This window comes from Brachionichthys hirsutus, chromosome 6 (genome assembly GCF_040956055.1).
Source record: "Brachionichthys hirsutus isolate HB-005 chromosome 6, CSIRO-AGI_Bhir_v1, whole genome shotgun sequence".
NCBI classification, from domain to species: domain Eukaryota; kingdom Metazoa; phylum Chordata; class Actinopteri; order Lophiiformes; family Brachionichthyidae; genus Brachionichthys; species Brachionichthys hirsutus.
The window spans coordinates 7515701-7537069 of record NC_090902.1 but is presented as its reverse complement, the minus strand read 5'-3'; the positions used below and the strand labels follow the sequence as shown (position 1 = coordinate 7537069).

At 41.9% G+C, this 21369-nt stretch overlaps 4 protein-coding genes across 4 annotated transcripts; all 4 read left to right on the top strand.

Annotated features, from left to right (window-relative positions):
- Nucleotides 1-1872: 1872 nt before the first annotated feature.
- Nucleotides 1873-4257, top strand: LOC137895235 (protocadherin gamma-A11-like). Its single transcript, XM_068740718.1, has one exon. It carries the CDS (start codon nt 1873-1875, stop codon nt 4255-4257), a length of 2385 nt encoding a protein of 794 aa, XP_068596819.1.
- A 1147-nt stretch (nt 4258-5404) lies between these two features.
- Nucleotides 5405-8654, top strand: LOC137895234 (protocadherin beta-15-like). The gene is made up of 2 exons (XM_068740717.1): nt 5405-5446; nt 6276-8654. The coding sequence occupies exons 1-2, from the start codon at nt 5405-5407 to the stop codon at nt 8652-8654; spliced, it is 2421 nt and encodes an 806-aa protein (XP_068596818.1).
- A 2024-nt stretch (nt 8655-10678) lies between these two features.
- On the top strand, nt 10679-14053 carry LOC137895233 (protocadherin beta-15-like). Its single transcript, XM_068740716.1, has 2 exons — nt 10679-12999; nt 13930-14053. The coding sequence occupies exons 1-2, from the start codon at nt 10679-10681 to the stop codon at nt 14051-14053; spliced, it is 2445 nt and encodes an 814-aa protein (XP_068596817.1).
- Nucleotides 14054-14892: 839 nt separating this feature from the next.
- On the top strand, nt 14893-17322 carry LOC137895231 (protocadherin gamma-A2-like). Its single transcript, XM_068740715.1, has one exon. The coding sequence runs from the start codon at nt 14893-14895 to the stop codon at nt 17320-17322; it is 2430 nt and encodes an 809-aa protein (XP_068596816.1).
- The last annotated feature ends 4047 nt before the right edge of the window (nt 17323-21369 follow it).

Genomic DNA, 21369 nt, shown 5'->3' with positions numbered 1-21369 from the left:
GTTTGAGATGGTTAACATCGTTTTTTGTCATTCATTGGTGTTGCCTTATTTTCATCAAAGCGTGTGCTTGCTCGATTTGTCTTTCACTCTGTTTCGTCTGCTGTTCCATGATTCTCTCTCTTTGGTTCTGAACTGTGGTTGTTTTGTTCAGGCAGTCTTGTTCATTCTTCTTGATTTGCGCCTTTCATTTTCCACCGGACTCAGTTTTGGTTCAGGAGATTATCTGCAGATGTTACTTCAGTAACCAGTTTCGCTACGATGCATTTGTTTCATTTTGTAGCCGCTTTACTTTAAATCTGGTTTCAGTGCGAGTCCCGTCTCTTTATTGATACTTATTATCTGTTCATTTTAAGGCATAGTGCGACACCGTATCACAGCAGTGCATGTAATATAATAGTGCAGCTTGTGTGTAATCAGTTTGTACCTTTGAGTTGAACATTAAAAACAAATATCAACAAAAAAAATATTCAGTTTGTCTCTTAGAAAGAGGCGCCTTTGTAAATATTGCTTTGACGAAATGTCAACTTAAATTGTCAGTTAAACAATTATGTTGATGGTAGCGTCTACCCATTAATATACTATGGGTCAACGGACGGACGGATCGGTGTTTCGTAATGTAAAGTTCATGGTCGTTGTGAAATCACACATTAAAATCAATATCTATTGTATTTTATATCACTGGATATTTAACGACTTTATTGGACGTCAGCACAGAACATGTGTGTAACCGGATGATTGGCGTTAATTGGGCAGGCAGGTGTGGGAGAGAGCACCTGTGGCCCATTTGCCACTGATTGGGGTGGGGGGGGGGGGGGGGGGGGGGCGTGTATAGGTGCTTCCCCTCCCTCGTTCCAGCGTCCTCATCTGTGTTTTCCCCGTCTCGAAGGCAGGTTGGCCGTGGAGGGTCACTGCCTTGTCTCTCCTTTTCTTTTGTTAGTTTTGTTGATTAATTCGATTTTAGAGTGTTTTTTAATGGAAGCTTGTTTTAGAGGATTAAATAAAGATTTTTGAATTATTAAATTCCGTGCTGGTCGTCACTGTGAGCGGACCTGTGGGTGGGACACCCGCTAAAACGAGCTGGGGACCAAAGGAATGAAAAAAATAGATCTTTAGGTGGAAAGTCCTACAGTGGCGTTGTTGGCAAAGACCCGATCGTGTTGCCCCAAATACCACAACGCCACATTTGCTAGAGTACAGTAAACATTTTCTGTATTCGACTATCACACCTGAGGCGCTTGCGCGGACATCAGGTATGAAGAGGGAGAAACAGAACGGTCAAAGTTCCTCTAACAGACAAAATCTTACAAGATGTGCTCTAATTTTGATGTCGCTTGATTTTAGTTTTCCAAAAAAAATAACAATAATAAGCACGACAAAATAACGATAAGAGTTTATTCACGTGTTAAATGTTCGCTTCTGTCTAAACTATAAAAATCCAGAAATTGCTTATTAAAGTATTTTCTGAGACACACTTTTAATGTATTCAATGCCATTTTTGAAGTGCTTTTATAGCCACAAACGGGAAATGAAATCGACCTGATATCATAAAACGATTATTATAATTACTATTAATCGTATAGTATTATTCTTAGCAGGATTTACACGCGTTTATTTTTCTTCGATGGACATTTGTTGTACCTTAGCAAATACTCATGGTGTCAGTGTGTACCACGAAACGAGGAAACCCGAAATAAACTCGCCCTTTCTGTCTCAGCAATCTGAGAGCCTGAGTCTGCTTTTGTACCACAGCTAAGAGGAACTAGTCGAATAATGGCCACGGTGTGAAGGTTCTATATTCTGACCTCATCGCTAGATTGATAGATCTAAATATACTTTGACGTTTTTTTTATTTATTATTCTTCGTCAGGAACAATGGGATGTAATGGATTTGCGCTGCTCTGCGGCCTCGCGTCTATTTTTCTCGTCCTCCACCCCGTATGCGGAGATGTCAGCTACTCGATGCCAGAGGAGATGAAACGTGGATCTGTAATTGGAAATATCGCCAAGGATCTGGGACTTGATTTGTCCAGACTTTCTGCTCGCAAGGCCCGCGTCGACACGGAGGATAACGGTGTTAATTACTGCGCTGTGAAGCTCAACACCGGAGACTTGATCGTTCAAGAGAGGATTGACAGAGAAGCGCTTTGTTCAAAAAAGGCTTCGTGTGTTTTAAAGCAGGAACTTGTGTTGGAAAATCCTTTAGAACTGCACCGCATTAATATCCGCGTTCAGGACATCAACGACAATTCACCGCAGTTTCAAGAGGAATCCCTGAGAATTGAGATCCGTGAATCTGCTGTCAAGGGTGCGCGTTTTCTCCTGGATGAGGCGCACGATGAAGACATCGGAGATAATGCCGTTCAGGGCTACTCACTGCAGCAGAATGATCATTTCAAATTAAACGCAAAATCCAAAACAGGCGGGCGCGCAGAATTAGTCTTAGAAAAAGAACTAGACAGAGAAGAGAAAAAGGAAATTATGTTACTGCTTACAGCATTTGATGGCGGCTCTCCTCAGAGATCAGGTACTGTAGTCATACACGTCACTGTCCTGGATGCTAACGATAATGTTCCAGTGTTTAGTCAGACGGTCTATAAAGCCAGTCTGCCTGAAAACTCTCCTCTGGATACGTTGGTGATTACAGTCAGTGCTACTGATGAAGACGAGGGAGTGAACAGTGAGGTAGCATATAGTTTTAATCACTTTTCAGGAGACCAAGTATTCTCATTGAATCCTAAAACAGGAGAGGTTAAAGTAGTCGGTTTTATTGATTATGAGAAAGAATCATTATATGAAATGCAAATCAGCGCTAAAGACGGTCTGGGATTGGGGTCATATGGCACTTTAATAATCGAAATTACTGATATAAACGACAATGAACCTGTTATTAACCTGAAGTCACTGACCAATCCCGTACCTGAGAATGTGTCACCTGGTACAGAGGTGGGCGTGGTTAACGTGCAGGACAGAGACTCTGAGAATAACCGACAGGTCCGCTGTTCTATTCAGCAGAACGTCCCTTTCAAGTTGGTTCCGTCCATTAAAAACTATTATTCTCTGGTGACCACAGGACAACTGGACCGTGAAGTAGTGTCTGATTACAACATTACAATCACTGCCACTGACGAGGGCTCTCCACCTCTGTCCTCCTCTAAAAGTGTCCAGTTATCTGTAGCAGACATCAACGACAACCCACCTGTGTTTGAGGAACAGTCCTACAGCGCATATGTGAGTGAAAATAACAAACCTGGCTCCACTTTATGTTCCGTTACTGCTCGAGACCCCGACTGGAGACAGAACGGTACCGTCATCTATTCTGTGTTAGCCGGTGAGGTGAACGGTGCCCCGGTGTCCTCCTACGTATCCGTTAACGGAGACACGGGGGTGATCCACGCTGTGAGGTCGTTTGATCATGAACAGCTGAGGAGTTTTAAAGTCCACGTGACGGCCAGAGACAACGGTTCTCCTCCGCTCAGCAGCAACGTGACCGTCAGTGTGTTCATATCGGATGTGAATGACAACTGTCCTCAGATCCTGTACCCCGCCCCGGAGGGCAGCTCGTTCATGACCGAGCTGGTCCCCAAAGCTGCAAACGGAGGCTCTGTGGTGTCCAAAGTGATAGCGGTGGACGCGGACTCCGGACAGAACGCCTGGCTGTCCTATCATATAGTCAAATCCACGGATCTGGGACTTTTCACTATTGGCCTCCACAACGGAGAGATCAGGACCCAGCGGGACATTTCAGAATCTGACAGCATGAAACAGAACCTTATCGTGTCAGTGAAAGATAACGGACAGCCCTCTCTCTCCGCCACCTGCTCCATGTATTTACTGATTTCTGATAACTTGGCTGAGGTGCCAGAACTGAAGGACATTTCTTATGACGAGAAGGATTCCAAACTGACGTCTTATCTGATCATCGCTCTGGTGTGTGTGTCCACCTTCTTTCTGACCTTCATCATCATCATCCTCGGTGTGAGGTTCTGTCACAGGAGAAAGCCCAGACTGTTGTTTGATGGAGCAGTCGCCATCCCCGGCGCTTACCTCCCTCCTAATTACGCAGACGTTGACGGCACTGGAACTTTACGCAGCGCTTACAATTATGACGCATACCTGACAACGGGATCGAGAACCAGTGACTTCAAGTTTGTGACGTCATACAATGACAACACACTGCCTGCTGACCAGACTCTGAGGAAAAGTCCAACAGGCTTTGCTGATGTGTTTGGAGACGTAGAAGATTGTTCTGAGGTATGAATACTCAAATTAATTAATTATGAATGCAAAGTCCTCATCACCTGAAGCACGCATGTTTCTCTTTGACTGAGATATAGTCAGACAGTCACAGATTTCTGTGCAATTGGCCTTGAATTGTGTTTAATGCTAAAGCGTATTATCAAGTCATATAATAGAGGAAACATCTGTGAAAGGTTGTGCTCTGACATGATATATCCATGCATGCCTCTCAATATCAGTGTCTTTCTTAGCGCTTTGCTTCGATCTGGTATCACCTGCTTTGGAAGGATTTGGAGATTGAGTTTCATCAGTTGTTGACTTCCTGCTGCTTAAATTGCTCCTGATTTGTTCATTCATTCTTGTGACTTGAAAGTAAGTCTCTGGACTATCACTGCAATGTTGTTTCATAAACTTGTTAATACCTTGAAAGATGAATTGTTGAAAACCTACAAACACTGAAAGAAGTCCTTTTTTGGAAGTGATTCTTTGGATCAAATTCTGTTTGGGTTTAGTCATTACCACTGTTTCCTGGTTTTACCGCTGTGATTATAAAATGCACGTAACAAATGTTTGCAGAAAACAATTTGATTGAAATTGTGGTTTGCTAGTTTGGACATGGTGTGGGCATATCTGCATTAATTATGCTGCATCAGTATCTTGATGGGATGATTGACCTTTGATTGATTCATAACATCGTGAATAGCAGTGTTTAATTCAGTTCCGGTTTCATTGTGAACTGGATTGCACAACTTTTGTTTGGCTGTTACTTGACATCAGTCGCCTTTGATTTCAATATCCATTGGAGGAAAGTGTCCACAACAGGTGATCAAAGGTATTTGTTTTTAACAGCTCAATGGGCTCATTTTTTGGGCTTTAACATGCGTGTAATAAGCATATCTGGATATTGCAATGCTACTCATCTGGGTGTTTTAATGCTAAGTGTTAAATGGACCTGGGATTGTCTTGTTGAAAGTCAGTGAAACAGTTTGAGTCGTATTTCTGTTGTAGTAAACTATCAGAAGTCCTGATAATAATCAAGGTGCTCAATATTTCAAACGTTTATGAGCCCAGAGATGTACAATCACTATGACAGAAATGTAATCGCCGCAAATTGACCTTTTTTTTTAATGAAGACAAAAAACAGAAATACAAAAACAAATGTCCCGCAATGCGCTGGCAACGCATGCTGGGTGTACCCCTCACCCGCATAGTCAGTTGGGATAGGCTCCAGCAACACCCGTGACCTGCAAGGCTTTAGATGACATGATTGAAGTCCTCACATCTAAAAGAAGATGGATGGATGGAGGGATAATATCAAATGAAAAAAATACAACAAAAACATGTTTTCAGTTCCAGTTCATATGTGGATTATGGACATCGATCTATCCATTAGATGTAATCTAAATTGATTTATAGACTCTATATTAATGTTCATGGGGAGTAGCAACAAATCATTTAAATCATAAGAAATTAGGTGTGGAAATACTCACCTGGTGCAGCAGGATATCATTACAGTACAACAATACTGGATCACTGTAGCTCCCTTTGCATAAGAGGAAATTCCTTCACCTGCTGATGTGCCTTCCTTGAGTTCAGCATTGTTATAATGAGCATAAGGCAAAGTGTGTGTGTGTGTGTAAAAGATTTAGACCCTCAAATCTCCTGTTGTGTTTTTTTTTAAAAGCTGTAAAATATTCGATTTGATATTCTTCAGTTGATTAAATGTTTGAAAATTCATCTATAACTGCAGTTATACAGAAAACGTATACACCATGCTACGTATGTTTCATATAAGCACTATAGTTATACATATATGCTACCAAATTTGAAATATATTGATGTTAATTGGTGCTATTGGTAAGTTGGACTCGCGGTGGCGCTATACACCTGTCTTAGTTTGAACTCGCTGCAAAGGGACGGTGGCTGCATTTTATGCGTTTACAAGGAGAACCTCCCTTCAGTCCAGGCTACCAGTCGCCTTACGTCGTGGTTCGAATTATTTTTGCGTGCATTTATAGCGTGTTGGAAAATAATTGAAGATGGATTCGAAAGTAATTTTGCTCCAAACGTGCGGATTTATCCTCCTTTATTTTGATGCTGCATATGGAGACCTGAGCTATTCGCTTCCAGAGGAGATGAAACGAGGATCAGTTGTTGGAAACCTTGCCAAGGATCTCGGGCTGGAGACGGGCGCTCTCTCCAAGAGAAGGGCGCGCATTGACGCCGAGGGGACGGACAAACGTTTCTGTGACATCAACCTCAGTAACGGAGAACTGATTGTCGCCGACAGGATTGACCGGGAGGGGCTTTGTGGAGAGAAAGCTTCGTGCGTCCTGAAACACGAGCTTGTGCTGGAGAATCCTCTCGAGCTCCATCGCATCACTCTTCATGTTCAAGATATCAATGATAACTCGCCACAATTTAAGGAAGAGCTAATCAATATAGAAATTCGTGAGTCTGCAATAAAGGGAGCTCGTTTTGTCATAGAGGATGCGCACGATGCGGATGTTGGAAAAAATTCGGTTCAGCAGTACAACCTCAAGAAAAATGATCATTTTATTTTGGCTGCTAATGAAAACACAATCGAGCTCGTTCTAGATAAAGAGCTTGATCGAGAAAATCAGCAAGAGATTAATTTACTCCTCACAGCTCTGGATGGCGGCTCTCCTCAGAGATCAGGTACTGTAGTCATTCACGTCACCGTGCTGGATGCTAATGATAACGCCCCGGTGTTCAGCCAGGCCGTCTATAAAGCCAGTCTGCCTGAAAACTCTCCTTTAGATACTGTAGTGGTCACAGTGAACGCTGCTGACGCAGACGAGGGAGTCAACGGAGATGTGACGTATGAATTTGGACACGTGACTGATGATGTGAAGAAAATATTTAGCATTCACCGTAAATTGGGAGAAATAAAACTAATTGGTGCTTTAGATTATGAAAGTACTTCATCATTTGAAATCCGCGTTAAAGCTAAAGATGGATTAGGTCTTTCATCTTATTCTAAAGTCATTATTTCTATCACTGATGTGAATGACAACACTCCTGTTATTAACCTGAAGTCACTGACCAATCCCGTACCTGAGAACGTGTCACCTGGTACAGAGGTGGGCGTTGTTAACATGCAGGACAGAGACTCTGAGAATAACCGACAGGTCCGCTGTTCTATTCAGCAGAACGTCCCTTTCAAGTTGGTTCCGTCCATTAAAAACTATTATTCTCTGGTGACCACAGGACAACTGGACCGTGAAGTAGTGTCTGATTACAACATTACAATCACTGCCACTGACGAGGGCTCTCCACCTCTGTCCTCCTCTAAAAGTGTCCAGTTATCTGTAGCAGACATCAACGACAACCCACCTGTGTTTGAGGAACAGTCCTACAGCGCATATGTGAGCGAAAATAACAAACCTGGCTCCACTTTATGTTCCGTTACTGCTCGAGACCCCGACTGGAGACAGAACGGTACTGTCATTTATTCTGTGCTAGCCGGTGAGGAGAACGGTGCCCCGGTGTCCTCCTACGTTTCCGTTAACGGAGACACGGGGGTGATCCACGCTGTGAGGTCGTTTGATCATGAACAGCTGAGGAGTTTTAAAGTCCACGTGACGGCCAGAGACAACGGTTCTCCTCCGCTCAGCAGCAACGTGACCGTCAGTGTGTTCATATCGGATGTGAATGACAACTGTCCTCAGATCCTGTACCCCGCCCCGGAGGGCAGCTCGTTCATGACCGAGCTGGTCCCCAAAGCTGCAAACGGAGGCTCTGTGGTGTCCAAAGTGATAGCGGTGGACGCGGACTCCGGACAGAACGCCTGGCTGTCCTATCATATAGTCAAATCCACGGATCCGGGACTTTTCACTATTGGCCTCCACAACGGAGAGATCAGGACCCAGCGGGACATTTCAGAATCTGACAGCATGAAACAGAACCTTATCGTGTCAGTGAAAGATAACGGACAGCCCTCTCTCTCCGCCACCTGCTCCATGTATTTACTGATTTCTGATAACTTGGCTGAGGTGCCAGAACTGAAGGACATTTCTTATGACGAGAAGGATTCCAAACTGACGTCTTATCTGATCATCGCTCTGGTGTGTGTGTCCACCTTCTTTCTGACCTTCATCATCATCATCCTCGGTGTGAGGTTCTGTCACAGGAGAAAGCCCAGACTGTTGTTTGATGGAGCAGTCGCCATCCCCGGCGCTTACCTCCCTCCTAATTACGCAGACGTTGACGGCACAGGAACTTTACGCAGCGCTTACAATTATGACGCATACCTGACAACAGGATCGAGAACCAGTGACTTCAAGTTTGTGACGTCATACAATGACAACACACTGCCTGCTGACCAGACTCTGAGGAAAAGTCCAACAGGCTTTGCTGATGTGTTTGGAGACATAGAAGATTGTTCTGAGGTATGAATACTCAAATTAATTAATTATGAATGCAAAGTACTCATCACCTGAAGCACGCATGTTTCTCTTTGACTGAGATATAGTCAGACAGTCACAGATTTATGTGCAATTGGCCTTGAATTGTGTTTAATGCTAAAGTGTATTATCAAGTCATATAATAGAGGAAACATGTGTGAAAGGTTGTGCTCTGACATGATATATCCATGCATGCCTCTCAATATCAGTGTCTTTCTTAGCGCTTTGCTCCGATCTGGTATCACCTGCTTTGGAAGGATTTGGAGATTGAGTTTCATCAGTTGTTGACTTCCTGCTGCTTAAATTGCTCCTGATTTGTTCATTCATTCTTGTGACTTGAAAGTAAATCTCTGGACTATCACTGCAATGTTGTTTCATAAACTTGTTAATACCTTGAAAGATGAATTGTTGAAAACCTACAAACACTGAAAGAAGTCCTTTTTTGGAAGTGATTCTTTGGATCAAATTCTGTTTGGGTTTAGTCATTACCACTGTTTCCTGGTTTTACCGCTGTGATTATAAAATGCACGTAACAAATGTTTGCAGAAAACAATTTGATTGAAATTGTGGTTTGCTAGTTTGGACATGGTGTGGGCATATCTGCATTAATTATGCTGCATCAGTATCTTGATGGGATGATTGACCTTTGATTGATTCATAACATTGTGAATCATAGCAGTGTTTAATTCAGTTCCGGTTTCATTATGAACTGGATTGCACAACTTTTGTTTGGCTGTTACTTGACATCAGTCGCCTTTGATTTCAATATCCATTGGAGGAAAGTGTCCACAACAGGTGATCAAAGGTATTTGTTTTTAACAGCTCAATGGGCTCATTTTTTGGGCTTTAACATGCGTGTAATATGCACATCTGGATATTGCAATGCTACTCATCTGGTGGTTTTAATGCTTGTGCTGTTCTAAGTGTTAAATGCACCTGGGATTGTCTTGTTGAAAGTCAGTAAAACAGTTTGATTTGTATTTATGTTGTAGTAAACTATCAGAAGTCCTGATAATAATCAAGGCGCTCAATATTTCAAACGTTTATGAGCCCAGAGATGTACAATCACTATGACAGAAATGTAATCGGCGCAATTTGACCTTTTTTTTTAATGAAGACAAAAAACAGAAATACAAAAACAAATGTCCCGCAATGCGCTGGCAACGCATGCTGGGTGTACCCCTCACCCGCATAGTCAGTTGGGATAGGCTCCAGCAACACCCGTGACCTGCAAGGCTTTAGATGACATGATTGAAGTCCTCACATCTAAAAGAAGATGGATGGATGGAGGGATAATATCAAATGAAAAAATACAACAAAAATATGTTTTCAGTTCCAGTTCATATGTGGATTATGGACATCGATCTATCCATTAGATGTAATCTAAATTGATGTATAGACTCTATATTAATGTTCATGAGGAGTAGCAACAAATCATTTAACTCATAAGAAATTAGGTGTGGAAATACTCACCTGGTGCAGCAGGATATTATTACAGTACAAAAATACTGGATCACTGTAGCTCCCAGCATCACAGGGAATTCCTTCACCTGCTGATGTGCCTTCCTTGAGTTCAGCATTGTTATAATGAGCATAAGGCAAAGTGTGTGTGTGTGTGTGTGTGTAAAAGATTTAGACCCTCAAATCTCATGTGTTTTTTTTTTAAAGCTGTAAAATATTATATTTGATATTCTTCAGTTGATTAAATGTTTGAAAATTCATCTATAACTGCAGTTATACAGAAAACGTATACACCATGCTACATGTGTTTCATATAAGCACTATAGTTATCCATATATGCTACCAAATTTGAAATATATTGATGTTAATTGGTGCTATTGGTAAGTTGGGCTCGCGGTGGCGCTATACACCCGTCTTAGTTTGAACTCGCTGCAAAGGGACGGTGGCTGCATTTTATGCGTTTACAAGGAGAACCTCCCTTCAGTCCCGGCTACCATTCGCCTTACGTCGTGGTTCGAATTATTTTTGCGTGCATTTTTGGAAAATAATTGATGATGGAATCGAAAGTAATTTTGCTCCAAACGTGCGGATTTATCCTCCTTTATTTTGATGCTGCATATGGAGACCTGAGCTATTCGCTTCCAGAGGAGATGAAACGAGGATCAGTTGTTGGAAACCTTGCCAAGGATCTCGGGCTGGAGACGGGCGCTCTCTCCAAAAGAAGAACCCGCATTGACGCCGAGGGGACGGACAAACGTTTCTGTGACATCAACCTCAGTAACGGAGAACTGATTGTCGCCGACAGGATTGACCGGGAGGGGCTTTGTGGAGAGAAAGCTTCGTGCGTCCTGAAACACGAGCTTGTGCTGGAGAATCCTCTCGAGCTCCATCGCATCACTCTTCATGTTCAAGATATCAATGATAACTCGCCACAATTTAACGAAGAGCTAATCAATATAGAAATTCGTGAGTCTGCAATAAAGGGAGCTCGTTTTGTCATAGAGGATGCGCACGATGCGGATGTTGGAAAAAATTCAGTTCAGCAGTACAACCTCAAGAAAAATGATCATTTTATTTTGGCTGCTAATGAAAACACAATCGAGCTCGTTCTAGATAAAGAGCTTGATCGAGAAAATCAGCAAGAGATTAATTTACTCCTCACAGCTCTGGATGGCGGCTCTCCTCAGAGATCAGGTACTGTAGTCATTCACGTCACTGTGCTGGATGCTAATGATAACGCCCCGGTGTTCAGCCAGGCCGTCTATAAAGCCAGTCTGCCTGAAAACTCTCCTCTGGATACTGTAGTGGTCACAGTGAACGCTGCGGACGCAGACGAGGGAGTCAACGGAGATGTGACGTATGAATTTGTCCACGTTTCTGAAGATTTAAAGAAAGTTTTCAGTGTCAATCGTAAATTGGGAGAAATAAAATTAATTGGTGCTGTAGATTATGAAAGTACTTCATCATTTGAAATCCGCGTTAAAGCTAAAGATGGATTAGGTCTTTCATCTTATTCTAAAGTCATTATTTCCGTTACTGATGTGAATGACAACGCTCCTGTTATTAACCTGAAGTCACTGACCAATCCCGTACCTGAGAACGTGTCACCTGGTACAGAGGTGGGCGTGGTTAACGTGCAGGACAGAGACTCTGGGAATAACCGACAGGTCCGCTGTTCTATTCAGCAGAACGTCCCTTTCAAGTTGGTACCGTCCATTAAAAACTATTATTCTCTGGTGACCACAGGACAACTGGACCGTGAAGTAGTGTCTGATTACAACATTACAATCACTGCCACTGACGAGGGCTCTCCACCTCTGTCCTCCTCTAAAAGTGTCCAGTTATCTGTAGCAGACATCAACGACAACCCACCTGTGTTTGAGGAACAGTCCTACAGCGCATATGTGAGTGAAAATAACAAACCTGGCTCCACTTTATGTTCCGTTACTGCTCGAGACCCCGACTGGAGGCAGAACGGTACCGTCATTTATTCTGTATTAGCCGGTGAGGTGAACGGTGCCCCGGTGTCCTCCTACGTATCCGTTAACGGAGACACGGGGGTGATCCACGCTGTGAGGTCGTTTGATCATGAACAGCTGAGGAGTTTTAAAGTCCACGTGACGGCCAGAGACAACGGTTCTCCTCCGCTCAGCAGCAACGTGACCGTCAGTGTGTTCATATCGGATGTGAATGACAACTGTCCTCAGATCCTGTACCCCGCCCCGGAGGGCAGCTCGTTCATGACCGAGCTGGTCCCCAAAGCTGCAAACGGAGGCTCTGTGGTGTCCAAAGTGATAGCGGTGGACGCGGACTCCGGACAGAACGCCTGGCTGTCCTATCATATCGTCAAATCCACGGATCCGGGACTTTTCACTATTGGCCTCCACAACGGAGAGATCAGGACCCAGCGGGACATTTCAGAATCTGACGGCATGAAACAGAACCTTATCGTGTCAGTGAAAGATAACGGACAGCCCTCTCTCTCCGCCACCTGCTCCATGTATTTACTGATTTCTGATAACTTGGCTGAGGTGCCAGAACTGAAGGACATTTCTTATGAAGAGAAGGATTCCAAACTGACGTCTTATCTGATCATCGCTCTGGTGTGTGTGTCCACCTTCTTTCTGACCTTCATCATCATCATCCTCGGTGTGAGGTTCTGTCACAGGAGAAAGCCCAGACTGTTGTTTGATGGAGCAGTCGCCATCCCCGGCGCTTATCTGCCTCCTAATTACGCAGACGTTGACGGCACAGGAACTTTACGCAGCGCTTACAATTATGACGCATACCTGACAACAGGATCTAGAACCAGTGACTTCAAGTTTGTGACGTCATACAATGACAACACACTGCCTGCTGACCAGACTCTGAGGAAAAGCCCAACAGACTTTGCTGAGGCTTTTGATGAGTCTCATGATTCATTCCAGGTAGGCATATTCCTGAAATCTATCAAATGTAATGTAAAACCACTACACTATTTATCCTATATATACCCATAGCATCTACTATGGTGTACGTTTTCTGTTTAGCTGTTTCATTATAGATGAGTTTTTAAACATGAGGAAACATTTTTAAACTGCAAAGAGTATTTTATTGCATTTTAAAAAAATGTCAAAACAGGAAATTTGATGGTCTGAATGTTCCACACACACACATACACACACGCACACACACAATATTGTGTGTCCGTCATCCTCATTTCACTGTTCTTGGTTCTGAACACCTGTTTCTTAATGTCCCACCGTGTGTGTGGTTTTTTGCCGATGTTAATGATCAATGTTTTCTTCAGATATTGGTTGTCCTCTAATCTCTTTATCAAACACTGTCTCCATTTCTATACATTTCTTGTAAAAAAAACAATTGCTAAATTATTTATGAAGAAAATGATAACGAAATTTTGCCTTTATGTTTTATTTCCTAGAGAAAATCATATTTGCCTTTTTAAATCAATACTAGACCCTCATGAGCATGCATTTGATTTCACACAAAATACAAGATTTTATGGAGTTTCTCCTCACAATAACACTTGAGTAATTATGTATTATTAACAAACATGGCCAGTGATGAACTCCAGATACAGAGGGACCTCCGCGTGTACCGCGCTGTCCGCTTGTGTGTGGCCTCGCTCCTCATGCGTAACGATCTCAGCAGTCATGCAGACACGGGTCCGACCGCCGTCTCATTCAACTTCAGACTCCAGTTCTTTTTACAGATGTTTTTTATTCGTTGATACACCGTATAACTAAAATAGACAAATTAGAAAGGCAACATTATTGTGAGAAAATAAATTAATAATACTCGCGCTAACGCAATTAACTGACAACAGAAACAATACTGACCACTTTGGCCTGCTTCAACACGATCAAGAGGCAATTTTATTCCTGTACTCTTCATTAGATCGACTAATGAAACATAAATCAAAGAACTAACAGCGTTGCACCTAAGCACGGTGTGGCTCAGTTCATCTCTGCATGCCGCTAACTCGCGTACAGCAACTTCTCCTTGCACTACAAAATAAGAGCGCACACTTCAAAATAAACGTCACGCAACTGCCTGCATTCACAACGAAAATGCATTAAAAAAGACATCCAAGGAATATTAACCTCACGTTACAGGGTTACAGCCTTAACGCACAAATCAAAGGGAAACTGAAATATAAAGAACAGTGTGGTCATTTAATTTGCAAGAATAATGCAGATTGTTTAAACCCTGCATGGCTGTCGGTGGATGTTCGGTAATTTGGTTAGTGGGTTGTGCGCAGCTGTAACATATATCACGAGAAGACTTTTAATCAAGCTTCAAATCAGCATACCAATCAACGGGACTGTATTTTCCTTGTCCAGATGTTGTTGGTCGTGGTTGCAGTTATCGTCCCATGTCTCTTGGTGACGCTCTTTAATAATGCCTGACTCGTTAATTCTATGCCGGGAAACTGTGCCAGAACTGAAGTATTGGATTAGTGCCGGGGGCTGTGCAGGCATGCGCAATCGTGAAAGGCGTGGGTGTGTACGCGGGTGCTGTTTCTCGCTCTCTTTCTGTGTGTGGGTGTGTGTGTGTGTGTGCGTGTGACGGAGAGCGAGAGAGAGAGAGTAGTGCTGAAATGGGCACAGAGAAAGAGGAATCCAAGCTGACATCTTTTCTAACAGAGCATGATTAACACGGCTGGAGACGAAGAAAACCGTTAGATTACAGCCGCATTTTCAGTCGATAGTTTAGAATTTAGCCGTAAATGTCGATGTTGCATCTGTTTTCGAAAACCTATTTAATAATGGAACAACGCTTAAAGTTAAAATGGTCGCAATGTTTTTTGCTGTTCGTTCTCCTTCTTGGCGTTTCGTCTGGAGAAGTCCGTTATGTCCTTCCAGAGGAGATGCAGCGGGGTTCGGTTATCGGGAATGTCGCACGGGACCTGCGGCTCGAAGTGAGGGAGCTTGACGTTCGGCGAGCCCATGTTGTTGCAGAAGGAACCCGCCAGCTGTGTGAACTGGATACTGCGTCAGGCAATCTTTTGATCAGCCAACGGATAGACCGAGAGGAGCTCTGCGCGCAATCCGGTGTCTGCATCCTGCAGTATCAACTCTTGCTCGAACACCCCCTTCAAGCATACAGCTTAGTTTTGGATATTGCTGACATAAATGACAACAGCCCGTCGTTCGCTGCAGACCAGATAAAACTCGATTTAGTCGAATCCACTATTCTGGGGAGACGCTTTCCGTTGGAGAGCGCGCATGACCCTGATTTGGGAACGAATTCAGTTCGTGAATATAAACTGAGCCTCAACGATCACTTTTCACTTGAAATGGGAACCCAAATAAACGGCAACGCTTATCCTGAACTAGTTCTTAAAAAAGCCTTGGACCGGGAGGCACAAGCTGAACATGTACTGGAAATCATTGGAATTGACGGCGGGAGTCCAGTCAGATCAGGGACAGCTGTTATGCATGTCCGTGTTTTGGACGCCAATGATAATGTCCCAGTTTTTAGCCAACGAGTGTACAAAGCCACTGTGCGTGAGAACGCGCCCATTGGGACCGTCGTAGCAACACTGAATGCCACGGACTTGGATGAAGGTGTTTATGGAGAGATATCATACTCGTTCACTCATTCGTCAGACAAGATGGGGGGAGTTATTGCAATTCATCCTCTGAGTGGAGAGGTTCGGGTGGCAGGTGCCATTGACTATGAGCGCGTTAGCACGCACGAGCTGGATGTGCAGGCTAAAGACGGAGGGGGTCAGGCTTCCCACTGCAAACTTATAATCGACGTGATTGACGTAAATGACAATAAGCCAGTGATAGAGATAAAGTCAGCCTCCACCAATGTGGCTGAAGACTCCAATCCAGGAACGATGGTTGCTCTGATGAATGTTTACGATCTGGACACGGGCAGCAGTGGGCACGTCACGTGTACAGTCTCCGGCAACGTGCCGTTTAAATGTGCGTCAAATGTCAAAAACTATTACATGCTTGTGACTGACGGGGTGCTTGACAGAGAATATCAGGCCGGGTACAACATCACGGTTACTGCCTTCGATGCGGGTTCCCCCTCCCTCTCCAGCATGAAAGTTTTCATCATAGTGGTTGATGATATAAATGACAACTCCCCGACTTTTACGCGCAGCGAGTACGTTGCCAACATCTTGGAAAACGAACCCGTTGGCACGTTTGTAATGCAAGTGAAAGCAGAGGACGTTGACGATGGGCCTAATGCTAAAATACTGTACGAGATATCTGGAGATACAAACTCAGAAACGGCTTCATTCCTTACTATACACTCAGAAACCGGGGAGCTCTCCACATCGCGTCTCTTGGATTACGAGCTGTCAGCTCACTTCCAAATCCAAGTGACGGCTCGAGATGGAGGCGAACCTTCCCTCTCCAGCACCTGTATTGTAAATGTCTTCATCAAGGATCAAAATGACAATGCACCCGTCGTCCTGTATCCTGTTCAAAGCAGTGCAGGGTTCACGGCTGAAGACATGGTGCCTGCTGAAGCGCCGAGAGGATACCTGGTTACTAAGGTGGTTGCTGTGGACGCAGACTCCGGCCATAACGCATGGCTGTCCTACAGAATAATCAAAGCAACGAGGCCCAATCTGTTTATGATCGGTCTGCATACAGGCGAAATCAGAACTGTGCGCCCTTTCGAGGAGGACGATGACCCGAAACAAACTGTTTCCGTTTTAGTGACTGACAATGGGCCCGAATCTCTCTCCGTTACTGTTACAGTCACCATTGCAATTGGAGACGGGCTGCCCGTTTTAAACGAACTCTTTGAGTTTACAGACGAAGAACAGGACAGCGACAGCGTCACGCTCTATCTGATGACAGCCCTGGCCGCCGTCTGCTCCCTTTTCATCCTCTTAATAAGTGGACTGCTTTATTGTAACTTCTGCCGGCGTAATTATGTCTACCGGTCTCCTTCCTCTTCCCTCCCCGTTTTCCCCCCGACCTACTGCCCCTCTACTTTCACTGATGCTAGCCGTTGTGGCACTCTACTGAACGATGACCGCTTTGATTCCTTCCTGACCACTGGGTCTTGGAGAGGTGATTTTCGGTTCAGCGCAAACACAGACACTGACACGCTAAAGAAAAGAAGCGCTGCGTATCAGAAAAGCGCCCTAAGACGCACGAGTGCAGATCGAGCTACTTTAAAGGTGAGGGCAGGTGCACCACAACCTTGTTACGTTATCACCTGAGCGGTGATGACATTATTTTAAATGTATTGTAAAATGATCCCTGCGTGAATTCAACTATCCTCGGTCAGATATTGCAGTTGTTTTCATCACGGTCGTTACATTGAAAATAAATATTGTGGATGTTTCTGTTTACAATGTGAACCTTTTTTCGACCGATATGGCTGTGCATGAACATTGTTGCCATGATGGTGTCAAATCCATTTATCTTGTCAATCTCTTACCTGTTTTGTGTTTGATTGTTTTATCCAGCTACGATTGCAGCTGTGAAGTACTTAGATGTGCAGCATGCACTGTATCTTTTAGTATACCTCTTTATAAGAAGCAGTTTTGCTATTTGTTTAATTGTCATCACCACTTTAGGTTTTGTATGGGCATTTATCTTTTTTGATGTCAAGCAACCAAGTTTCTTCAAACTGAAAATATATTTCACAAAATAATACTTGATTTGAAATATGGAAGCATCAAACTAAAAGGTTTTCCTTGTAAGGTATGAGTTGAAAAATATTTGTTAGCAGACCGTGAATGTGAGCTGATGAAAAATAAACCTTTGAAGAACATTGTTTTTGATTTTTGATCGGCCCGGATCTCGTGACTCAAGTATGACATAACCTCAACATAAATGAATATATTTAATGATCATTGCATTCTTACACAGACTTGCACCTGCACCATATTCAAATCTAATGGCCCTACTCCAGAGTTGAGTTTAAAGTGTCAGCTGTTTCATTGAATCATACATCTTGCACAATTCATTGAAAAACATTATATTTAAATAATTGAAAATTACATTTTATTTAGTTTTTTTTTTATTAATTTGAATAAATAATTGTACTGTATATAATAATCAATTTCTCATTCATCCACATTATTTTACAATACAGAAAAACATATCGGAATTTACATGAATAGAAAGAGAAATATTAATGCACCTTGAATGTAAGAAACACTAGTGTGGGACTGCACAGTGGTCTTATGCAATACGCATTATTTTGTGTGTGTGTGTGTGTGTGTGTGTGTGTGTGTGTGTGTGACTGTGACTGTGACTGCGTTCTTATTTTATTATCTGAGACACAATAACACATTATAGGATTTCAGCAATATGTTTGATTGTCAAATATAGGACACATATTTTGAAAGGAATGCTTTTTTTGTGTGTTTTCTCTTATTAGATACATATTAAATGCTGAAATGCACATGACCACAAGCTGCTTGACCGGAGGAGTGGGGTGTTTAATCTTTACCACCTTTGGTGTATTTGTTTTAGTATCACTGACATGGTAGCTATGTCGACATCGATCTCTTCTCATTTTTATTTGAAAGTCATAATATGTTTAGTTGGTCTCTTAATCTGAAAATGTGACTTCATGTTTCTACATAGATTCTTGCTTTAATAATAAAAGTTACAATAATAAGGTTAGCACCATCCAAGTGGTGTCTAAAATTCACCTATAAGATGATATCTAAAAAGTTATTAACTTCTTGTGAAAACCTTTATGGTAACACACTGCTAATATTCACATTTGCTTTTTTGAACACAATTAACAGAGGAAAACGTGGCTCCGTTTTTGGTGTGCTAACATGACGTATGCTTAAAAAAATGAAACAAAACTGCATATATGGTAGGTATTTCAAAAGCAAAGTTAGGCATATTCATTTTAAGAAAGAGAAATATTTATTCAGTTAGAATAGAGGATTTTATTGATGTTGACTTCTGTCCAAAACATTGATCAAACCTCTATTCAATTAATAATTCACCCAATATTTAAACGTAGAACATTTTGACTAACTGTGCTCTTGACTGTCTATTCTTTTCTCTCTTTTCTATGTGATCCCCTGGAATGCAATGTCCATTTTGGTCCATCAGGTAAGATAATTAAATGTTTTCCCTTTTTTCTCACACAGTACATTACTTTGCATCAATTCACCATCTTGGTATTACAGCCTCATCAACACCACAGTCAATTCCTAATATCAATATGGGCACAGCTGACAGATCTATATTCTTTTCTCTGGCTACCTCTTTTTCAAAACAAACAAAATCTATTGCAACCAACTGAAATGGATGGATGGATGAAATGGATGGATGTATAGAGTCAAATCTTTCCAAATGCTGGGTCTGAACTTTCATGCTACTGATTTTATTTTTCTGCGTTTCATGATTCTACCCTGGGCTTTACACCTCATAAATATTACAAAGCTGACTGCAGCCGTGCCGTCATCAACTGAATAATACATACCCATGATGTGCAGAATGTCATATTCTGCAGCAGTACTAACATATATTTTGTTCATATTCAATGTATTCAACAAATGTTTTATACAGCATGTCCTTCATGTGCAGACATCGTGCTTTACCTGCAATAGAGAACAAATATATCTGTATTACCATGCTCAAATAGAGATGGCTGTTGTGGTAGATTCTACTGCTCAAATGTAGGTCATTGAATGTATCAGTCAGATTAGCTCAGGAGCAAACAGATAAATTATCTATCTATCTGTCTTTCTCTTTGTCTGCCCTATTTTCTATCTGATGGTGGTGCTGGTGCCTCAGCAGAATATTTATCCTCCATTCAGAGGAAAACAGCAGTGATATTGTCCATATGTTTGGAGCTGACTGAAGAAAATAACCATCTGTTGGTGTATTTATCAAAACATGTCTGGCATTTCTTATCGATAGCTCTACGATTGTGGATTGGAAATTTATTGGATGAAATGGTTATCCTTAATGGATTGGAGGGTCTCCGTTTTGCTTCTCTTCATTGTCAGTGCGGAGAATTTAAACGCACTGGTTACATCGATTACGAGGTTTCTCCAAATTTAAGAAATACATCTTCAAGCAAAGGATCATTGGTGTGGTCGGCGCCAGCAAATTAATAATTGAAATAGGATATGTTAATAGTAACAATCCAGTAATTGCAATGGCTTCATATTATTGTAACATATCAGAGGATTCTAGTCGTGGTGGCATTGATGAGTGTCCAAGATAAAGATTTAAGTGGGAGAAAAAAAGGCTTCAAGTCAGTTTAATTATGGATGAAATTCTGCCATTAAAAATAAAATAATGTCTCAGAAAACATTATCCATTGGTCATGGACCATCGCAAAAAGCATTCAAGGTATAACATCACTCTCATAATCGACCATAGCTTGCCTACCTTATTATGCTGTCATTTTAGATGTTACTGATTTTAATGACAACGCAACATCTTTTGATGTTGATGTCAGTAATTGTTACTGTATTGGTGTCTAAAAGTCATTTTATAAAGATTGGTAGGAGCTCTGCTTTGCTGTCCCTGGTGCTGAAATTTGTTTTAAATTAAACTGACGGTAAAAAGAAATTCAAGTACTATTATTACTATTGTTACTAAATAATAATAATAAGAATAAATATTTAGTATTTGTGAGGCATTCGCTGACTTGCTAGAAATTAGTAAATTAGTGAATTTTCTGTGTTCGATTATTGTACTGCACTATTCGAAGGGTAATATTTATTTTGGTATGGTATGAATATAAGCATAGAAACATTACCAATATGCACGATCATTTTTGTTTTAAAAGAGATGTTAGTTCATTTGAATTCCGTATTGTCTCTCACTTTTTTATTTAACTTTTACTGATCATTCAGGCAAAAATATCTGATTTTTATATACGAAGTATAGATCTCTCTTAATCACACAAACTTTAATGTATTAATTTCTTTAATCAATTATTGAAAATAAATATATTGTCTATAGTATTAAATGTGCTCCTTTTTTATCTGTATAGACAAATGTGCCATTTTTTAAATTGATTTTATCAATTTTAAATGCCAAGCTCGTTGAGTTGGATATGTTGAATACAGATTACATATTTTATCCTCAAAGTGACGCTGTTGCCTGGCAAACGAATTCGAGAGTACCCTTTGAGGCTGTACTCATCCCTCCCTTACTGCGTTTATGGATAGCACATAGTCTGCGTTTCATACGAGCTGGAGCTGATCGGGCAAATATTTAATTTACACCTCAGACGAATCTAAATCGAGTTGGAAGTTTTCCTCCTGAAAGAGCTG